This window comes from Daktulosphaira vitifoliae, unplaced genomic scaffold (assembly GCF_025091365.1).
Source record: "Daktulosphaira vitifoliae isolate Bord-2020 unplaced genomic scaffold, ASM2509136v1 Scaffold_1, whole genome shotgun sequence".
NCBI classification, from domain to species: Eukaryota; Metazoa; Arthropoda; class Insecta; order Hemiptera; family Phylloxeridae; genus Daktulosphaira; species Daktulosphaira vitifoliae.
The window spans coordinates 70,402,474-70,423,259 of record NW_026099572.1 but is presented as its reverse complement, the minus strand read 5'-3'; the positions used below and the strand labels follow the sequence as shown (position 1 = coordinate 70,423,259).

The 20,786-nt window shown below is 23.9% G+C and overlaps 3 protein-coding genes across 12 annotated transcripts; 2 read left to right on the top strand and 1 right to left on the bottom strand.

Annotated features, from left to right (window-relative positions):
• Positions 1-80: 80 nt before the first annotated feature.
• On the bottom strand, positions 81-16,160 carry LOC126894891 (trichohyalin-like). 6 transcript variants are annotated; one of them, XM_050666205.1, is made up of 11 exons: positions 8,029-8,086; positions 7,904-7,926; positions 5,371-5,614; positions 2,470-2,702; positions 2,031-2,168; positions 1,641-1,806; positions 1,399-1,579; positions 1,133-1,311; positions 854-1,030; positions 334-546; positions 81-272 (listed from the first exon to the last, which is right to left on the bottom strand). In XM_050666205.1, the coding sequence occupies exons 3-11, from the start codon at positions 5,470-5,472 to the stop codon at positions 162-164; spliced, it is 1,500 nt and encodes a 499-aa protein (XP_050522162.1). In that variant the 5' UTR covers positions 5,473-5,614; positions 7,904-7,926; positions 8,029-8,086; the 3' UTR covers positions 81-161. The 6 variants fall into 6 exon arrangements, with proteins under 6 accessions (XP_050522162.1, XP_050522161.1, XP_050522163.1 ...); XM_050666204.1 differs by lacking the exon at positions 7,904-7,926 and having other exon boundaries at positions 8,029-8,309; XM_050666206.1 differs by lacking the exon at positions 5,371-5,614 and having other exon boundaries at positions 8,029-8,308.
• On the top strand, positions 8,356-19,235 carry LOC126894884 (uncharacterized). 4 transcript variants are annotated; one of them, XM_050666193.1, is made up of 12 exons: positions 8,356-8,550; positions 10,446-10,669; positions 10,831-10,984; positions 11,802-11,959; positions 12,027-12,097; positions 14,722-14,822; positions 14,885-15,194; positions 15,264-15,479; positions 15,681-16,004; positions 16,082-16,608; positions 16,760-17,067; positions 19,140-19,235. In XM_050666193.1, exons 4-12 carry the CDS (start codon positions 11,878-11,880, stop codon positions 19,142-19,144), a joined length of 1,944 nt encoding a protein of 647 aa, XP_050522150.1. In that variant the 5' UTR covers positions 8,356-8,550; positions 10,446-10,669; positions 10,831-10,984; positions 11,802-11,877; the 3' UTR covers positions 19,145-19,235. The 4 variants fall into 4 exon arrangements, with proteins under 4 accessions (XP_050522150.1, XP_050522149.1, XP_050522146.1 ...); XM_050666192.1 differs by having other exon boundaries at positions 19,058-19,235; XM_050666189.1 differs by having other exon boundaries at positions 18,981-19,235.
• Positions 19,091-20,572, top strand: LOC126894892 (homeobox protein TGIF1-like). 2 transcript variants are annotated; one of them, XM_050666210.1, is made up of 3 exons: positions 19,091-19,235; positions 19,366-19,550; positions 19,831-20,569. In XM_050666210.1, the coding sequence occupies exons 2-3, from the start codon at positions 19,374-19,376 to the stop codon at positions 20,110-20,112; spliced, it is 459 nt and encodes a 152-aa protein (XP_050522167.1). In that variant the 5' UTR covers positions 19,091-19,235; positions 19,366-19,373; the 3' UTR covers positions 20,113-20,569. The 2 variants fall into 2 exon arrangements, with proteins under 2 accessions (XP_050522167.1, XP_050522168.1); XM_050666211.1 differs by having other exon boundaries at positions 19,198-19,284; positions 19,831-20,572.
• The last annotated feature ends 214 nt before the right edge of the window (positions 20,573-20,786 follow it).

The window sequence follows — 20,786 nt, the reverse complement described above, 5'->3', positions numbered from 1 at the left end:
TTTAAACTATTTATTTATAATTTGTATTTGTTCTAAGCATAATTTTTCTTTAAGACGAAAATTATTACTACGTAAAAATATAAAGAAAACACATTGTTATACTATTAAAAAGAAACATATTTTGATAAAAAATAAAGCATTTCTATTATACGCATTACTATCTAATGTTTTAGCTGCAATTTTTTTAGAAGACTTTGAAGTAGCTCTTCTTGTTTTTCAATTTCAGCCAAATATTTTTTATGATTTTCTAAATCAAGTTTCCTTTGTTCCTCCTAAAAATAAAATGTAAAGTACGAAATTCGATACTTACATTGTATTTAAATATTTACTTACTATAATATTTTTTCTAAATTCAATTTGATTAGTCAATTCATTTCTAAATTGAAATTTTGATTTTATTTTATTTTCCAATTGTTTTTTTTCATTTTTTAAATAATCTTCATGGTCTTTTATTGATTTTTCGTAAAGTTGACGTTTTATATTATTTTCTTGTTCTAGCCGTTTTTTTTGGTATTCTATTTGCTCTTGTAATATTCTGTAACTTTCCTAAAATATAATTACTGTTATATAATTTTCACATTACTAAAAATCATTAGAACAATTATCCTTATCAAGGGGCTCAATCATTGACCTAAAATAGTAATAGTTGAGGTGTGAAAGTGACCACTAGTCTACGTTCCAAAAGTTCTGTGAACCCTTAAAACAAATTTTTTAATGCGCTACTACTAAGAATATCTCATTTAATGATAATAATTTTCTTTTTATATTTTTAGAAATATTATATTAATTATTAGTTATTTTAGTTTCAGAAATATTTTTATTTTGAAAGAATTAATTGTAATTATTTATTTACTTCAATACGTTTCTTTCGTGATGTGTCTAATTCTTGTTGAGCAAGGTGTTTCATTTTTTCAATTTCCTTCATTTGGTTTGATACTATTCTTGAAATTTCTTCATTTTGCCTTTTTCGCTCTTCTTTAATTGCATTTTGCTGATTCATAAATAATTCGTTTTCATGTTTTATTTTCACCTTATTTAATATATCAATTATAAATATTATAGGATGAATAAAAACTAAAAAAACTATTTGAATATATCTTTTATACTATTGTAATAAATTAATAAAAAAAACCTTTGCTTCCATTTTATCTATGGTATCGTTTTGTATATTTTGTCGCATAGTCAAAGCAAATGTTTCATCAAAAATTTCAGAAGCATGGTTTTTTTTCAATAATAAATTTGATCTGGTTTCAGTGAATTGTTTTATTTCTTCAACTCTTTTTTTATGTTTTTTTATTCGCTCTATTTTTTCTAAATAAAAATTTACTTTTTTATAATTTTTTTTCGTAAATAAGAATGGAAATTGTCAATGATCATTATGATTATGATAACTCTCACCATTTTCTTCTTTTTCCAGTAATTCATTCATTATCTTCTTTAATTCTTCTTGTTCGACTTTTTTCATTTCTTTTTCTTTTTTTTGCTGGTAAGCTTTTTGTTCAACTTGCTCTGTCAATAATTTTTTTAAATTCAATTTCTTCTCAAAATTTTTTCTTCTTAATTCTTGTTCTTCAGCAGCCTGTATTGTTAAAAAATTAAGTAGTTATTAATATCTTGATAATTTAAAGACTATTTCTCACTTTTTGACAAATATTTTCTAAATGTTTGGCATTATTAATCTCTTTTTGTTTGATTTTTTGTTCTTTTTTCAATTTTTCTCTCTCTAATATGATTTTATAATTTATATCTGAAATTTCTCTTTGTCGTTTGGCTATTGCTGCAGATCTTAAGTCTTCAGAGTTTTCTCTAAGTTTGGGAATAATACATTAAAATTTTTAGTAAAAAAAAAATTATAGAATACAAAATTTTACTATATTTATTATAAAATCTTATATTTAGAAATTGTTTAAAATGTATTCAATTATATTTTTCAATATTTAAATGAATTAATGTTTATTTAAAATTATATTTCACACAATTTTTTAACAATCTTATTTAATAAAAAATTTACTTGATGTTGATAAGCTTACATAAACATTTGTAATCTTTTCTCTTCAACAATCTTTTTCTCTTCTTCTTCTTTTTGTTTTTTTAATATTTCTGTTTTTGCTTTCATGTTTTCAACAGGATTAATTGATATTTCTTCTATTTCTTTTACTGGTTCTGGTCTAAAAGAAAATTCAGTGAAATTTTTAATTTATCAACAAAAACTAAATAAACTAGTTTTGACTAAAACACAAAATACTTAGTCTTTGTGTTAAAAATTTTTATCAGTTAAAATTATATCATTAATAAGTTATAGTCATAATTTACAGAGTACTTTATGCAAAAATTAGTATGATCATAAAAATTACGTTAATAAGTTATTTAAATATTTATTAATATTGATTGGATATGTATAAACAATAATAATAATATGTAAGAAAACTTAGCCATTGTGTAAAAAAATAAAAAAATATTTTTAATTACTCTGAACGCTTTTCCATAAATAAATGTTCATTAGCTTTCATTCCACATTCGACCATTCTTTTTATTTGATTATAAAGGCATTTTCTATCTGCTACTTCGATTAATTTTTTATGTTGTGCATTCCGAATTAAATTTTTGAAATCTTCTTCATTTTGTATCCTCGATTTTTCGATACGATTTCGTTCCATTTCACGAAGACGAATTCTATAATCACTTCCTGGTTGTTTAGCTAACTAACAATAACTTTCGTCAAATCCACAAATATATTCCTTTATATTATCGTTATACATATGACTTTACAATAGTGATTGTATATTTTCAAATAAAATATGAGACAATTAAAATCATAGTACTAAATATATTAATAGATTAAAATTATTTATGTTAAAAACATCCATTATGAAGTATTTGTCCTAAACTATTAAATTATGAAAACTGTGTAAGTAAAGTACGTTAAGATTTTTTATTATTAAAATTTATAAATTAAAATTTACTTATATTGTTCACATATTGTGTAAATAATGCAATAATAGTTTTTTAACTCCATTATTGTGATAATATAATAACTTTTTTTAATACTTAATGGTTAATGTGAGAAAAACTAGGAGGTGGAACTATAGTTCCTAAAAAATGAAAAGTGTTCCCAAGTTGTCTCCCCTCAAAGACTAAAAATGATATTGATCATTATATCAAACATATATACTTAATAAAAAAAATTATCTCAATATAGGAATAGATTAGTACCTAACTATAATATTTGTTATTTTATAAAAAATTAAATAGAAATGAATATTATACAAAACCTCCCAAAATAAATTTTTTAATTTATTAGGAAAATAAATGCAAAATAGTCTTTTTAAATATTATACTATAACAGAAACAAGTTGAGAAAACAATATTAACAGTAACAAATTATATTACACTTTAGATAATGAATTGGGATTAGTTCACTTTTTAATATTATAAACCTGCAATAATGGATGTAATATTCAACGGATGTTGTAGCAAGGAAATTGTAGTTATTTTTAATGTAATAGAAGTTTTAACCCAGATGTTTTTTCCTAGAATCTTCGAATATTCTATGATTGCAAACTATGGTTAATATAAAGTTTTAAAAGGTGTAAAATAATATTTTATATTATTAAAAGACATTTTGCTTGACAAATTAAAATACATAATTTTTTTTTTATGATAAAAAGTTGAGAAATCGGAAAATTCTTATTCCTTAAAACTATTCATTATTTAAGAACAGAGAAACAGAGTTAGTTACATTTTTCTTTTCTTCATTAAATTACTTGACAATTTTAAATTAAAGTTACCCTTCTAACATTATAAACATTTATCAGAAAATTAAATAGAATAACTTTTTTATATTCGATGAATATTTTATAAATAAAATCGTAAGACCCAAGGTTTTTTTTTTGTGATTCCATTAATATATTCTTTCAATTTTAAAACTAAACAAAAGATCTTATATTTTGTTATACTCTTTTACTGTAAATAAATTGTCTAAATAGAAAATCATTTTATGATATTTTTAAATATACGACATATTTATGAGATATGGAATCCTTCATGATGAAAATAATTACATAGTAAAGATATAATTTTACTTGTCTAGAGACGATAGTAAAAAATTATTTTGTGTATTCTATTTCCCTGAAAAAATTATATTAAAAAACGATAGCACAGTGGGGTTGTGACACAGTATAGACGTGGCATAGTTGGGACAATTAAAGATGATACCTGACAGTGATTAAAATCACTATCATAAGCAACGCTTTGATGCAAATCTGTGAATAGTGTTCAATTTTACGAAATTAGTGGATTATTCCAAAAGCAACATGATCTCCTTTTTCCTTATTTATATCCTGATTACAAGTTTTATGATTTATAAGTGTAATATATGTATAAATATTTATTATAGCAATTAAATATAGTATGAAATTGAAATTTAATAATTTAGTATAGTAATTTTTAAAGAGAATTTATAAGAAAGTTATAAGGTAGTTGTTACTTTTATGGCAAACATGTTAAAAATTGAAGGGCTTGATACAAAAATGTCCAGAAGATGATCTGTTGTTAATTATGAATAAATCTATTTAATAATATAAATTCTAAACTTGCAAGTTGAGCTAAAATAGTGTTAAAAAATTCAACATTTTTAAATTATAAACATTCATAAAAATCAACATTAAAATAAGTTAAAAATGAAATTTTTAATTAAAATTGTGCACAGATTATTTTTAACATATTAAAAATGAATAATAACACGATAAAAACTATTTTTTTAATTAAATTTTTTATATGTAAATACTAGTTTTCTAATTAGTAATAATCTCAAAAAAGAGATAACATAATAATTAGCAAACATCTAATTACAAACTTGAAATCAGTGTTTGTTTTAGTAAAGTATATATTGCTCTACAATCATTAAAAATATTTCATTTTAGTGGTATGATTTTACTGTGTAATTCTATATAAAAACAAATTTTATGGTCTTTTTAATTTGGAGGTGTTTAATTAAAAAACATTTTTTTGGAGTATTTTATACAGCATCATAATTTTGGGATATTTGTCTAATTTGCTTGAATTAAAGGATTATTTCCAATATATGATGATAATAAGTTCAACATGGTTAAAATCGTGTTCTTTTGACGTATTGGTTAGTAAAATTGGTCAAGTGAGAGCTGATAAAAATGAATGACACCCACACATATACTACTAAACGATGGTAAAAAAAAAAACAAATTTATTTATATTGCAAATTATCATAATATTTAACTTAATTTCGTATAAAAACACAGATTAATTGATTTCTAAAACTAACTACACATATTTTTATATGGTATTGCTTGAAAAATATATAATCATTTATTAAAAAAAATGTATTTTTCTTACCATAGCGTAAGAATATGGAACAGGTCCTTTGTATGTTTTATTGAAATGCATAGGTTCAGATTTTGGAGGTATTGGTTTTGGATATTTCCCACCGTACATCATTTTTAAATTTTATTTCGATAAAAACTCACAATGCTTAAAATTTAAACTTTTATATTCTGTAGGAATTGTTTGTTAGATAAAATGCACTATTAGATTGTTGTCATACCAACGTGATAAAAAACGCTTTACAAAACTTTCACGTCTAAACAATTTTAATGAGTTCTCTGTGTATAGGATTTTATAGTATACAAATATATATAATATTACACAAAGACTAACCAAGAGTTCTATCACGGCTCATACCTTAAATAACTCACGAAAGAAAAACCTTAGGTTTAGTTATACATTGTTAAGACAAAAAAAATTTAAAATACATATAAGTTATTTAAGGAGTTCAGTTTTTACTACAAAAAACTGACATTATCTTTATGGTTAGTCACCTATCGTTATGAGCAAGGCTTAGAAAAATATCTACTGCTGTTTTCACAATAAGTCTCTTCAAAATATCCAATATATTACTCCTTAAATGCCTAGAAATAAAGGAACTTTCTCAAAAAGAATCCAACAACTTATTTTTTTTATAGGGCTAAATCTAAACTTTCAGTTGGATACAACTTCTATATAAAATATGAAACATGTTCCACAATAAATAAGTTAAAAATGTTTCTTTCTTCAATATTGCATTTGACTGGTTGTCGAGAGGAAGTCCCAACTAAAATTCTCTTGATAATTAGTTGTAGAATATTTTGAGAAATTCTCATGCTTTTAAACATATTAGGCATAATTCATTAGGTAGCAGAGATAACAACAGCGAAAATTTCTCTTAAAGTTATAGAAACCATAGGTAACTAGGCACAAAGATTGTGTCAGTTATGATGGCAGAAAATAAAATTAAATAAAATTATACGCATTTCAAAGACACTTTTTCTTTTCATTTTAAAGATATAAAGTTAAGTTTCTACCAATTTTATTCGCGAGTTATTAAGACTATAATTATATTCTTAATATATTCTGTCATTGCTAATAAACTATGACAGAACTTATGACTAGACTGTATATATACTATAGTCACTATCAGTATTCATAATCATATATTATGTGATTATGGATATTGATTTGTCTAATTCTCAATGGTTATATGTCCAGAATGGTATATTTTATAGGAGAAGAAAAACATTTAGTAAAATAACATTTGATATAGTTATCTTAAATTAAGTAATTCAATAATCCATTGACACCAATATTCATCTTTAAAATAAAGTAATAGGGAAAAAAAAAAGATTCAAAATATGTAAAATTGATACACTTTACTTTACAAGTTAAAACATAAGAATTTTTTACTTATTTAAAATATGTCATTTAATTATGATATTGCTATTAAAATCTAATAACTATTTATCTGCATTTTTTTATTTTCTTCATTATATGAAAATAATCAGGATCTTTGTGCACATTTTTTATTACCACAAAATTGTTCGTATACTTATAGTTTTGTAAAATGGAAAATAGTAATAACGAATATTATAGTTTTATATGTCATATCATGTTCTGAATGTGTTAAAGCTTTCATGAATTACTACATTATTTAAAATATTTTCAGGTGTGTTCAGTTGAGTGCTGACGTTTTAGTATCAACTAGTGATGGGCACAATCGATTCAGTAATTGAGATACTTTTGTAATCAAAATAATGGATTTTAAGTTTTAATAACCCCGATGATATTATGAATAATGGTAAAATATCATTAACGACGATTATTTATGTATTTCAAACATCCGTGATAATTCAATAACAATAACAATATAACAGTAATTGGTAGATTTTACCAATTTTTTATAAATTATAATAAAAGTATTAATAGATTAATTATTTAGCACATATTAACAGTTTTATTCAAACGTCATGTGTCTGAGTGTTTAGAAATAGATATAATCCAATAAAACGTACAATCACAAGACATGAAATTATAATAATTTTTATTTGTGTTGGGTACAATCTTCAATTGTTTATATATTGTCTCGGTGATCAAATGATACACTGAATAACTCAACTTTTAATTAGATTATTATAAAAAAGATGAATGAAATAGCAATCATTAAAATAATTAAGTTTTTTTATTTTTTAATAATAATTAATAATAATAATAATTTATTAATAATTAAGTAATCGATTAAAATTGAAATAACCCTATTACTTTCATAATCGAATAAGTTTATTTTATACCCATCACTAGTTACAACTTCGGACATGTAATTATTACTACGAGTATAAACTCTGAAGTAAGTTCAAAATGTCAGCACTCAATTCTATACATTTGAAAAAAACTTCAAAGTAGATGACAACGTATATTTGGTTTTTCTGTAAAATTGTATTGTTACAGATACGTGATGTTTTTTAAGGGTTGAGATATTTAAATTTAATAACCTTCATAGTTACCTTTGAAAAATATGTTACTTAACGAGTTATCATGTAAAAATTGAAAAATGTTTTACCTGAACATAACAATAATGTAAACCTTCAAAGAAATGTTATTGTCTAAGTATTTTTAGAAAGACAGCATTATCGTATTTTTATGCAAATATCTATGACTCAGTTTAAATATATACATATTACTCACATGTGTGCTCTTGGCTTATGAGATGCACTTCTCGCTGGGTTATTCTTAACATAATGTGCCTTCAGCGAACTCTGCTGACTCAATTATCATTCAAATTAATCAAAACTCAATTTATTTACTATGTGATTAAAAACAGCAAATTTAAATAGTTTTTTAATTATTGTTTGTTTAATGCTAAAAAGGAGAAAATATTTTTAAGTTTACAGTTAAACATTTTAGATTAACAATAATGTAAACGACAAAATCTTATCTAAACGTTAAACGAGTTACTGTGTAAGCTATTATATTACAACCAACTGACATGAAACAGTGTATGAACAGAACACCACAGCGCAACGTTCTATGTGCATTTCTAACCATATTTAAAAAAACAATTTAAATTTTATAATAAAAAATTTTTATAGTTTTAATGATTATTTATTATTGATTCATGTATTAATATTTTTTTTTTTCAAATTATTTTATGAAAAAATTATATTACTCCAAAAGGCTATCAAACATACTAAATTATTATAAAATAAGGTATGATATTTAATTATTTACTAATGGAAACATTCACACAGTGTATGTATTACATTAACGTATTTAATTTTTTATTATTTATCCCTTAAATTCAATTATTGTTTGAATAATATGTCAGTATAAGAATATAATTTGGCATCATAAAATTTTTAAATAGGTATTATCATTCTATCAAATGTTGGTTACCTTTAATATTTTTTCAATAAAATTGAACATACAATATTGTATTTAAAGCCTAAAAAATGTAAGCACAATAACTATTTTTACTCAGTGAGGTATATTTTACTCTGTTAATTAATAATTTTATTGTTATTATATTTTAATAGCTAAAATGAAGGGAAGTTAATTAAAATTCTGTTTAAATTTTTCATTAATATCCATCGTACTCATGCTTGATATCTACAATTTATTGTCATAAAATATCTTAAAATTTTTTCTCGAAAATATTTTAATTAAAGCTTTTATATTATAGAAATTATAATTTAAAAATAAACTGAAAATAACATAAATGGTAGAGATCGATAAAAGGGTTATAATTTTAAATAGAATGTTCTATGTTTTAAATAATCCTTGAAAAATAAAAATTATAAATGACTAATAGTATAAATAAATAATTGGAAATAAATAAAGCGTTCATGTGGCATTTACATTGTTCATGTACATTTAGGCATTTATCAATCAGAATGAGATGATTAAGATATCAAACGTCACGTCAATTTAAAAAATCTCTTTTTAAAATTATATAAAAACATAATTTTAGCTACAAATAAATCATACTAAATTCAGTTATGAACTATGTTATTATTTAGAGTGTAGCCTAAATACCTCTTGAAGGTACTTATTGAACCAATTCAAAAATTAATATTGATCAAATATATGAGCCTATTATAAACATTTAAGAACACTATTAATTATTATAACCTATTTTTAGAGTGGTAATAGTTTTAAATTAAAAAATATATACATTTATAATAGTTCGTTTCATTAAATTTTTAGTTTCCTCGTAATTATTTACACTAATATAACAATTAAGTTTATAGAGAATTGGAGTTTTGACAAATTAGATTTTTCGAAAAATTCGGACCACGTCAGTTTTATCGCCAATGTCTTTTAAATTGATATAGAGTAGTAGGAAAGTCGGGGCATCAAATCTAAAGAAATTATTCAGAAAAAAATATATATCAGTGACACTTCAATACAAAATAATTTTTATGATTTTTGCTTGGTATTATTATATGTATAATCATATACAACTAATCTGAACAGAAATTTGATAACTAAGCACTCGAATACGTATTTATTCATAAATACATCATGTAAATAATTATAATATAATACAGTATTAATGACACTGTTGTTTTTAATAATTTAAATTTAAAATTTGAGATTTTAACACATTTTTAATGTTAATAAAAAAATAACAATTATTTTTAATATTATAAAAATTGTATAAACCCATCACCAAATATTTTTATTATCTTAGACATATTACACAAATATCCAAAATTACTTGTTGACAATACGTGAACTTGTACAATAAAATGTCATAGTCAAAAATATTTACACAATATTTCTATTGAAATGCACAGAATCCTTTTTATATTTAGGTTAATTAAAATAAAACGCTGAAAAATCGTTCTTAAAATTTGTTTATTATACACTGGAAGATTTCCAAAGAATAGCAAACTATGTATCAAGTTGTTATAAAATAAAACTTTTATTACTTTTCATATTTCTTGTAACTTAATCAGTTAAAATTAAATTATTCCTTGATTTTTCTTTATTATCCCTAGTATATAAGGTAAATAAGGACCACTTGTGTTTATTTTCCAAAAGTCAGATAATTTTTTTTTTTTATATACATAGAATTTCATGTTATTTTTCGTCCATTAAAGGTTCATAGCGACCTCTCCCAAAGGGGAGGTTTTCTTAACCATTGATAGTCCGGGACGGTTAGTCCATCGCCAAAGATAGTGATTCCAATCTCGGAACTGATCTCTCGTTCAGCAAATAAAACTGCCCATGACCTAGTTCTGAACTCCAGGCATTTCGCGTCAAGAACTACCACATTACCGACTTGACCACACCGTTCCTCAATTTCATCGATGTGATTAAAAACGTAAACGTATAAATAATAACATTTTGATAAGTCATATGACATAATGGATCTTTCCTTAGTAAGATCCTTTTTTTCCTAAAGTAAAAGTATAAAAGTAAAATTATGAATTATTATGTTACTAATTATTAAAATTAAATATCATAAGAAAATCATGTGTATAGATTCTATACATCAGAAAATTTGTTGCATTGGTTATTTCAATTAACTTTGTTCGTGATATTTGCAATATAGTTGAGTAATTGAAAAGCTGATTTAAAAAAACGTAATTGAAAGTACATTGACAACTGTGACAAAAAAATTACAAACATTATTGAGGTAATAAAATAACATTAAAAGAACCCTCTGAATAATTTCTATCATAATCAATAAAAGTCCATCAAACATTAATAGCTCGTCATAAATCATTTCAGTTACTAATACTGTACAGCACTTCTAACAGCTGTGACTTTCGTTAGTTAACTGTTTTTAGAAATGTTTTTCAGATAATCTCTTTTAGTCTAAATTATAAGAAGATTGTTTTTGAATACTTATATTTGTTATATTATATTATTTTACTTATTATTTTTACATTGTTTCCATTTGATTATTTTAGTAATGATTTATCGAAAAAAAAAAACATAGTTTTTAGAGTTATTAAGTTATATAAAAATATATTATATATTATACAAATTCAATTTTTTATATTTATTTTTTGTTGAATTTATATATTTTTTAATAATAGAGTTAGAAACAAATTTCTAAAAAAATTACTAAGGGTAATAACGTTGTTTTAAAACCCATTATATTTTTAATAAATGTGATTTTGATAATGCAGGAGCTGAGAGATAATCGATTTTAAATTGATTTTCTTTAATTTTTTATAACATTACAAAAGTTATAAAAATAATTTAAAATTCATTATTGGATTTAGTATAGTTAAAAATATTTATATTTGTAACTTTTTAACTATATGCAGTGAGTTTCTTCATCACTTGAGTATACGTCAAAAACTTCCATTTCTGTGTACTCAAATGTTTACAATTTGTCCTAACAATATATGTTGTTAATTATTAAACTTATTCATTGTAGACTTTTTAACAAATGTTTTCTATTGTTGGTTAAGTTTGTGTAAATAAATAATTCATTTTTTTAGGCATTTCAAACTTTTTGTGTTTAATACAAATAGTTAAAATGTGTGTACATTACATTTGGATTCAATATCAAAGAGCATGAAGTATAAAAAAATTGGTTTACAAGTAAAAGAACCATACTACTTTTTACAATACTTATTTGTTTTTGTAACAACAATTGGTGAGTAATCAATTTAGTTTTAACCCAAAAGATATTAATAATTTTATAAATTATACTTACTTTAAAGTAATAGTTACCGTATATCACGTTCAACGGGAATTGGTTAGACCAAAATTAGAGCATTTAGTGATATATCAAGTTAGTATAATTTTTTTTATTCTTAACGATAAATTATAACTTAATTAAAATATATTTTAACTATTATGATGATATAATATTTATCTATTTTATTAACATATTTACTTCGACTAGGACCATACCATCACCCACCAAAATAAAAGGGAAAAATCGTATTATTAAGAAGGAAACCTACAATATTTTTAAAATAAATTCATCAAAAATTTAAATAAAAACAATGGAAATTATTTAAAAAATGAAAACCTGTATTCAATTTTAATTTGAATATGATTTGATTATCGTATTCTACAGATACAAATACATATACAGAGAGTCTACTGCCTCACTAACAACGCTTATAATTTTTAATACAATTATCATTTCGTTATAATTTCATTTTTATAATTATGTCCTCCTTAAATTACGTTTAACCGATATTTTTATTATTTACCACAAATAATCAATAAATATAACAAAACATTTTTCTGGAAAATTACTTTGCGAACGCCGATTTTAAACATTTTTTTTTCAACGAAAGTACTTTATCACGAGACTTTGGTAAAATTATTGATGAAGGTTGAAAAAGTTTTAACGCTCATCCACGAGCATTTTAAAATTTTGACCGCTTTTAAGAAAAACTCTCGCCAACGTCATCATTTTTCCTTGAGGTTTGAAATAATTACTAGACTCACCCAAAGACATTTCTGAGATACCATAAAAAAATTAATTAAATCCGTTCAATTTTTACCATCCTCGAGCTTTTTTTTTTTTTGTTGTCTACACTTATTATTTAAGTAACAGTATCGTCTCATTTTTTGTGCGTATTTGTATTTTGACTCTGAATTTGTAGAAAATGAATTTTTAAGTCATATTTAATACATGTCATTGTTGCCATGTATGAATTGATTTGGTTAGATTATTAACTATCTTTTTGTTTTAATATTATATTAGTTATTTTTATAATTTATGTTTGGTTTATTAAAGTATATAGATACTTTCTGTAAATTTCTTTTAAATACGTTTATAATACAAAATTTGTTGATATATTTAATCAAGTTTATATATATATATATATATATATATATATATTTGGCTCTATAATCAACATGCTGTTCAAATTTACTTTTTCTTATGCCCAAGCAGAGTTTATATTAGGATATGATTTTGCATTTGTGTATAACAATAAATTTTGTACATTTTATCAAGAAATGTTTTATCAATTATATACAAATTTCGTCACGGTTATAAGTCTATAAATTTGTACATTCATTATAGGAAAAGTACAATATTAATAATCATATTTATCTCATATATGATATATAAATATGAGTTAATCGTAAAAATTGAGATTCAATTATGACAACTATGCTGTACAACGTCAAATCACAGTAATCAATATTCTTCTCAAAATGACTTTTTTATATAGTCCCAGAAATAATAACCTATCGAATTTTTCTGTAATTATTTTATAATGTTAATAAAATTATTATAATTAGAATATTATTAATTATTGTGTATATCAAGGACGTATTTAAGGGGAATATGGGCGATTGCCCTCCTTGAACTAGCGCTATCATTATTTTTAGGCCGATTTCTATGAACTATGGCTCTAATAACCTTCTTTTTGATCATCACCGTGATTTTAGCAAAAAATTTCTAAACAGATTTACCAAAGTAAAAAAATAAAATACGCTCCATTTGAATAACTCAATAAAGAAATGTCAACCTTATACCCAATACATTTTACTATTTTCTCTTTTTAGATTTTTCTGATTATATTAATTAAATTTTTAATATATTTTTGTTACGCTTATTTTGATATAATATTATTACTGTATAACACTTATCGTACCCGGCGTAGCCTAGTACTCCTATCGGAATCAATAGCCTACTTATGAGGATGGTCCAAAGAGACTTATGCAACGAAGGCGCATGGGACTCGAAGGACCTCAGGTCTGTGGCGGAGCCCCAGCTATGCGAAGCCTAGTATATAAATAAATACAAAAAAAAATTATTTTTATTTTGTATTACAAAATAGCAATTTTTTAGCTCTTAAAAAAAATTTTACTGGTTGAAAACAATTTTAGGACAAGTATTTATTGAATTACAAGCATTTTAATACATTAAGTGAGTATGAAACGCGGTAGGGTAAGACTTTTACTGGTATATATTTATAACGCATACTCCACCCGAGCTCCATACCCACTCTATATATTGAAATGTTTGTAACACAATGAGTATTTGTCTTAAAATACAAATCAACCCATCAAATTATTTTGTAAGAAATGGGCTAAAAAATAGCTATTTTTAATTTCTGAAAATTTTTTCTTATTAATGATAAATAATAGAAAATATGCTTTAAATAAAGTTAAAGAAGGTAATAATTACTAAATAAAATTTTTTTAACAAAATTATAGTTATATCAACACTCATAAGTGTTGTCAGTGAGGTCTGAGATACTCAGTATATCGTACTCAGTATACTCAGTATACTAAAAATAAACAAATTTTTTTTTGTAATCAATATTAATTTAAAGGCGACCCTAGAAAAAATTAGGGGCACCACAATTTATGTAGCTATCCCAGTCTGAAATTTTATACAGTCCTGTCTATAACATGCAATGTCTGCAATCATATTTGTCTTAGAATTTAACCGAACGGGATTCAAGAGTAAATTGTCAATTCCCTATTTTACATCCGTTTCATGCATCAATTCTAAAATACGTCTTCATACCAAAACCAATAAGGTAGGTACTTGTTTTATTATTTACCGTATTTTAATAATAAATGTATTGTTAAATTATAATAGATGTATGGAAAGGTCATATCGTTTGACATTTATCGACATGAACACTGGGCTTCTACAATTCAACAAGTCAGGTTTCAAAGAATCAGGGTATTCTCTAAAATCAAATGGTCTCAAATGTAATTATCAAGAAATCTATCGTCCAAAGAATGACGATTTTCATGTGATATATGGACCACAGATTCCTATTATTGATCTCCATGAACCTCAAACCGACTTTGTTTTTGTATCTTGTGTTAATTTTATTGGTTTAACGGTGTATAGCAATTTCCACGCCTACGCCAGGAGGAGACCAGAAGTTAGAAAATTTAAAGTAAGAAATTTAGATCGCTAATATTATTCATTTTTTAATAAATTATTATTTTGTTTATTGTATAATCAGAATCATGATGAATTAGGAGTAGCTGTCATTGGCATTGATTCGATATCTCGGCTGAACTTTATGAGGCAAATGCCTAAATCTTATAATTTTTTAACTAAAGAAATTGATGGAGATGTAATGTATGGTTTCACCAAAGTTGGCGAAAATACATTTCCGAACGTTATTCCAATGTTAACAGGCCGACCTTTTCTAACTGAACATAATAACAGGTTTGATGTAAGTCATATTTAAAAAATAAAATTATAAAATAGAATTTATTTGATTACGAGCGTTACCAGTAAGAATTTTTTTAGATGGCATATTGGTAAAATATAAACTTGAACCTCCTTCTTAGATATATTCTTTAATATGTACCAAATATTTGTTTTGAAGCTACTAATATCAATTGCTTTATTGTGATACGCATTATATTTTTAGGATTGGCCTTATATATGGAAAGATTTCTTTAGAGAAAAAGTAGCAACTCTTTATGCAGAAGATCAACCCGAATTTAATATGTTCGATTATTTAGCCAAAGGAATAACAATACAACCTACTTTACACTACATGCGTACCTTTTGGTTGGCTGTTGAACAATCAATGTTGTACAAAATGAGCTCACCGAGTTGTCTTGGACCTACGCCTAAGCATTTAATTTATTTTGATTACTTAAAATCTTTTATGAAAGTATACCGAGATTCACCAATATTTTTATTTTCCCTGTTTAATGAAGCTAGTCATGATTTTGTTAACACAGTTGGAGTGAGTTATAATCTTAATTTTAATATACTCATTAACAATAATCACTTACCTTAATTGAATCAAGTGTCTCTCTTCAGGTAATCGATTTGGATTACATGAATTTTTTGAAATCTTCTTTTGAAGAGGGATTATTTAATCGAACTATTGTCTTTGTATTGGGTGACCATGGAAATCGAATGGATTTCATCCGTCGAACTAAAATCGGAACTATAGAAGACCGAATGCCAATGGTTACGTTAATAACTCCTGAATGGGTAAAAGTCACGTATCCATCTTGGAAATCATCTCTTCGTGATAATCGTATGAGACTGACCTCTACTTTTGATATCTATGCAACCTTTAGACACGTATTGAGTACGATAAATGGCCTGAATCCATCAACTGTAATTTATCAAAAAGCATTAGAAGAAATCAATAATAGTATTGTTAAAAGTCATTTCTCAGAAAAGAGCACTGGAATATCTTTATTTAACTCTATTCCATTAACTAGGGATTGCAATGAAGCTGGTATACCACAATGGATTTGTGTTTGTCATGAAGGAAAACAAAAACAACTAGATCCAAATCATCCTTATAGTCTTGCTGCTACAAATAAAGTCTTAAAGTAAATTTAATTTTTGATTAATAAATATAAATATAAAATAAACTTAAAATTATAACGAAGAAATAAAACAAATCTCCAACAAACTTTTTTGATCAAAATAAAATATTTTTTTTTAATTTATTGAAGATTTTAAAATTATATTATTTTATAGTTATTTCAATGAATTACTAGAGGATCTTCAAGAATGTGCGAAGATGAAACTAGCTTTTGTGGAAGATGTTTATTTGTATGAAACTCCTCAAAAATACAACAACAAAGTCTACGAAAAATCAGTTCAAGTAACGTTTAAAGCTCAACCTGGAGATGGGTATTTTGAAGCAACATTAGGTATAGAAACCAAGTCACAAGATAATGACGAAGATTTTGTTATAATTGGTCAAGTATTTAGAATTAATAAATACGGACACCAAGCAGATTGTTTACCTAGAATAAAACTTGCGAAAATGCCAATTTTGAAAGGTATTTGTTATTGTGATTGAAAATAACGTGTTCACTTAATTTATTGCTGTTTAAAATTTGTATAATATATGATTATTATTATGAACAATAATACTAATTTTATTTTATATAAACATAGAAATATGTATATATAAATATATATACAGAAAAATAGGACAATATCAAACATGAAATTAATTCTTACATTAATTTTTACACAAATTTATTCTTCGTTTTATAAGTAGATTAGCTCATAAGATATTCTCTGTAATCATTAGTTAATAATTAACTACATTTTCAATGTTTTTACATTTACAATTCTTCAACGACAATTATTGTCGTTGAAGAATGAAAAGGTTCTGACGCAAAGTAGATAATTTTTGAGTTGACCGTTTTTAATAATACAAAAAAATTTATATAAAATATTAAAATATAAAATAAAACATAATTTTAAAATTGTCAAAGTTAATATTATTTTATAATTTTTAATATAATTTTAAAACAGATATCGTTTTATAAAACATAAAATTAAAAAAAAAGGAATAATACATTTAAAACGATTATGAAAATACTAACAAATAATAATCATATGAAAATAAACTTATTGTGTCATCTGTGATAAAAAAATTTCCATATACTAGTGATAATAACAATTTAAAAACTATTATTCAATGCCACTACTGGAAAAAACAGAATTACTAAACAAGACCACCGTAGCATAGATAAATATGTAATTAGACTATAACGTCTTATCTGTAAAAATAATTGCGACGTTTTTACTTAATTTATGTGAGACACGACGGCATTCTTACTTAGTACTAATAATTTATTTTGTTAGTTAACTTCGGTCTTTAAACGTTTTCCATGTACTCTTGTATACCGTTGAATTTTTTTTCCGACGGTTGTTATCAAAAATTAGATACTAAAATATTAAATATTATTTTAAAAGTTACAGCAACATTATATTCCTAAAAACAATATTATTAAGTATACAATTTAATTTACTTAACCCAATTTTTAAAATGAAAGTTTAAGAAAGTTTTAGAATCAAAAAAGAACAAGTTGGGTTTAAAGTTTATTTTTAGGGTTAAAGGATTTGAAAAATAGCTAGTTTGAAACACAAAATCAAGTAGTTTTCAAAAAATAGTCATAAATACTTTAAAAATTAATTTAAATTAGGTTTTCTAATTTCCTTATTTTTTTATATTACTAAATTTGTGTGACTTTAAAAGTAGGGTTTATCTAATAACACCGTTTTTATTTTAGATTAATTCTTACTGTAAATATGGTTTTAAAGCTATTTTCACTTTAGATACTGGAATACCTATTGCTCTATTTAAAGATATCTTCAATAAAATATTTAAATCAAATATTTAGAGATATAGAAATTTTTTAATATAATACTATTAAAAACAAATATAATACATCTTAAAATTAATCTATGCGCAGTATAAGCATATTTATATTTAAATTTTAAATTTAAATTTTTATCGATATTTTTGATAAGACAATGTTTTTATTTTATTATATACATAATAAAATAGGTTATCAAAGATACCCGAACGCCGTTTGACTTCAATAACTGTTACTAAAATAAAATAAAAATAATAATTTTAAAATGAAATGTTTAAGCTTAGTATGAAATATAATTGTTTTAGATACCAATACCATTTTGAGATTCCCATTGTAAATATTAAAATAATTGATCAGTTAACCGGTAAACCTAGTTTACGGTATAAAAAAAGAAATGTAAATAACAGCAGCTTAATATTTTAAGTAAAATAAAAGGAAATACTTACATGAGATATTTGTAAGGTCCATTTAGTAGATTGAAATTGAACCTAGTGCGTACATCCGGAGGTTTTCTTTGATTGAACTATTTTAGATCACCTTGATTAATTATTATTAAATGATAAGTATAAAAATTATTTAAGAAATGAACACTCAATGTAACATTGTTTTGAACAAAATTCAACGTAAATAACTGATTTAAAAGACAAAATTCAATAAGATTTCAGTTAAATCGATGTCATATAATCGACAGTTAATGACCATTCAATCACGTGACGAATTTTACTCTCTTTGACATTTAGATTAGACCGCACATGCCTCAACTATAAATAGTTTTTGACAGCAGTAGAATGAAGTGAACCGACTTACAATTAACCGGCAAGCCGGTACACGTAAAGGTAATTAGATTAATAAAAATTAGAAAATCATTTGTAAATATTAGTTTAAGTGAGTTTTTGATCATCCTTTTATTTTTATTTTTTTAATAATTTGGATCGTTTATTAATAGATATAAATGTCTTTTTATAGAAAAACCAATGGCAAAAATTAACAAAAAAATTCAAGTAACTGTTAGATCACAGAAAAGACCTAATCTACCAAAAGCAGCTGTCAATATTCTAACTAAATGGCTTGAAGAAAATTACACTAATCCTTATCCAACTGAAACAACTAAAAAAATTTTAATGGAAGTCACCAACTTGACTAAAAATCAAGTAATAATTATTTTCTATGATTTGTAATATTGCTAGTCATAGCCGTATTGACTGATGGTTGAAAGGTAGGTGAACGCCAAGCGAATTATTATCAAAAACGCAATGTATACAATTTTTTATTAAGTATTCGAAGGAAAAGTATATAAAATTAATAAAAAGCTTTTTAGTTTTAAATTTTAACTTGTTTACTTTTATAAAAGATAATTTCAAAATCCTGCGGCCTTCCAACTAAAATTTATATTGTTTATTAATCTTTAATTCATATTTTATATTAATTTAGATTTATAACTGGTTCATAAATAGTCGCCGCCGAATTTTACCTAATATTCTAAAGGAAAAGTCCACGAATAAGGATTTCATTTTAATGAGGATCAAAAGATATACTTATTTCAATCAAACACGTTTCATAGAACATGTAATAATGCATTCAAATAGTAAACAGAGTTCAAATATGTCACACTTTCAAATGGAAAAAATAGACATAAATGAAAACTATAATTTACATTTGCTTGCAGATGTGGCAACTAAGTTACCTAAAATTTTGATATCTGATCAACATTAATAGTAGATTAATGATATTGTACTTTTTTTTGTATTACAAATTTGTATTTACATTTTACCAGCATGGACTTTTATATATTTTATTTAAAATAATGTGATACTATACCATAGTTTGTGTGTTGTAAAATAATAGACAAAATGCGCTTATATTAAAAGAAAGGTCAATGTATGTGTTAGTATTAGTATTTCAACAAATTATAATTTGTATTTGTCGCAATCATGGGGTTTGAAAAATATATTAACATATTTATTGAATATTTTAATATATTTGAAAAGTTATTTTTTTTAAATTTTTATTTATACCGTTAATGTAATTTTGATTTATTTTACGTCAGTGCATGAACGTATAAATGGTTTAAAAAAATACTTTTTTCTAAGTAACTGAAGATAATCAGTAAACATAAAGTAATGTTTTTGTATTATCATCGGGAAAAACTTGTTAAAATTATTAAATTAATTAAATCTCAGACTTAAAAATTTAAATATTATTGAATCAACTTAAATTATGATATTTTTCTTGTGATATTTTCATTTTAATGTTTTAGATTTAATTAAAAATATTTTTTATATATATAAAATAATAGTTGTCCATTGTATCATCAATCTGAAAATTATTTATATCTAGAATCGTTATGTCTGTTCTCAGTGATGCAATTATACAAAAATTGACTTAAA

What these genes read in the sequence shown, in the direction of transcription:
- LOC126894892 (XM_050666211.1), top strand. Translation starts at nt 19,374, where the DNA reads ATGGCAAAAATTAACAAAAAAATTCAAGTAACTGTTAGATCACAGAAA. An exon ending in CCAACTTGACTAAAAATCAA is followed by an intron (nt 19,551 to 19,830) that starts GTAATAATTATT and finishes ATATTAATTTAG; the next exon opens with ATTTATAACTGGTTCATAAA.
- LOC126894891 (XM_050666204.1), bottom strand. Translation starts at nt 5,472, where the DNA reads ATGATGTACGGTGGGAAATATCCAAAACCAATACCTCCAAAATCTGAA. An exon ending in TTCCATATTCTTACGCTATG is followed by an intron (nt 2,703 to 5,370) that starts GTAAGAAAAATA and finishes AGTTATTGTTAG; the next exon opens with TTAGCTAAACAACCAGGAAG. An exon ending in AATTTAGAAAAAATATTATA is followed by an intron (nt 273 to 333) that starts GTAAGTAAATAT and finishes TTTTATTTTTAG; the next exon opens with GAGGAACAAAGGAAACTTGA.
- LOC126894884 (XM_050666189.1), top strand. Translation starts at nt 11,878, where the DNA reads ATGAAGTATAAAAAAATTGGTTTACAAGTAAAAGAACCATACTACTTT. An exon ending in AGCATTTAGTGATATATCAA is followed by an intron (nt 12,098 to 14,721) that starts GTTAGTATAATT and finishes TATTTGTCTTAG; the next exon opens with AATTTAACCGAACGGGATTC. An exon ending in GCTACAAATAAAGTCTTAAA is followed by an intron (nt 16,609 to 16,759) that starts GTAAATTTAATT and finishes ATTATTTTATAG; the next exon opens with TTATTTCAATGAATTACTAG.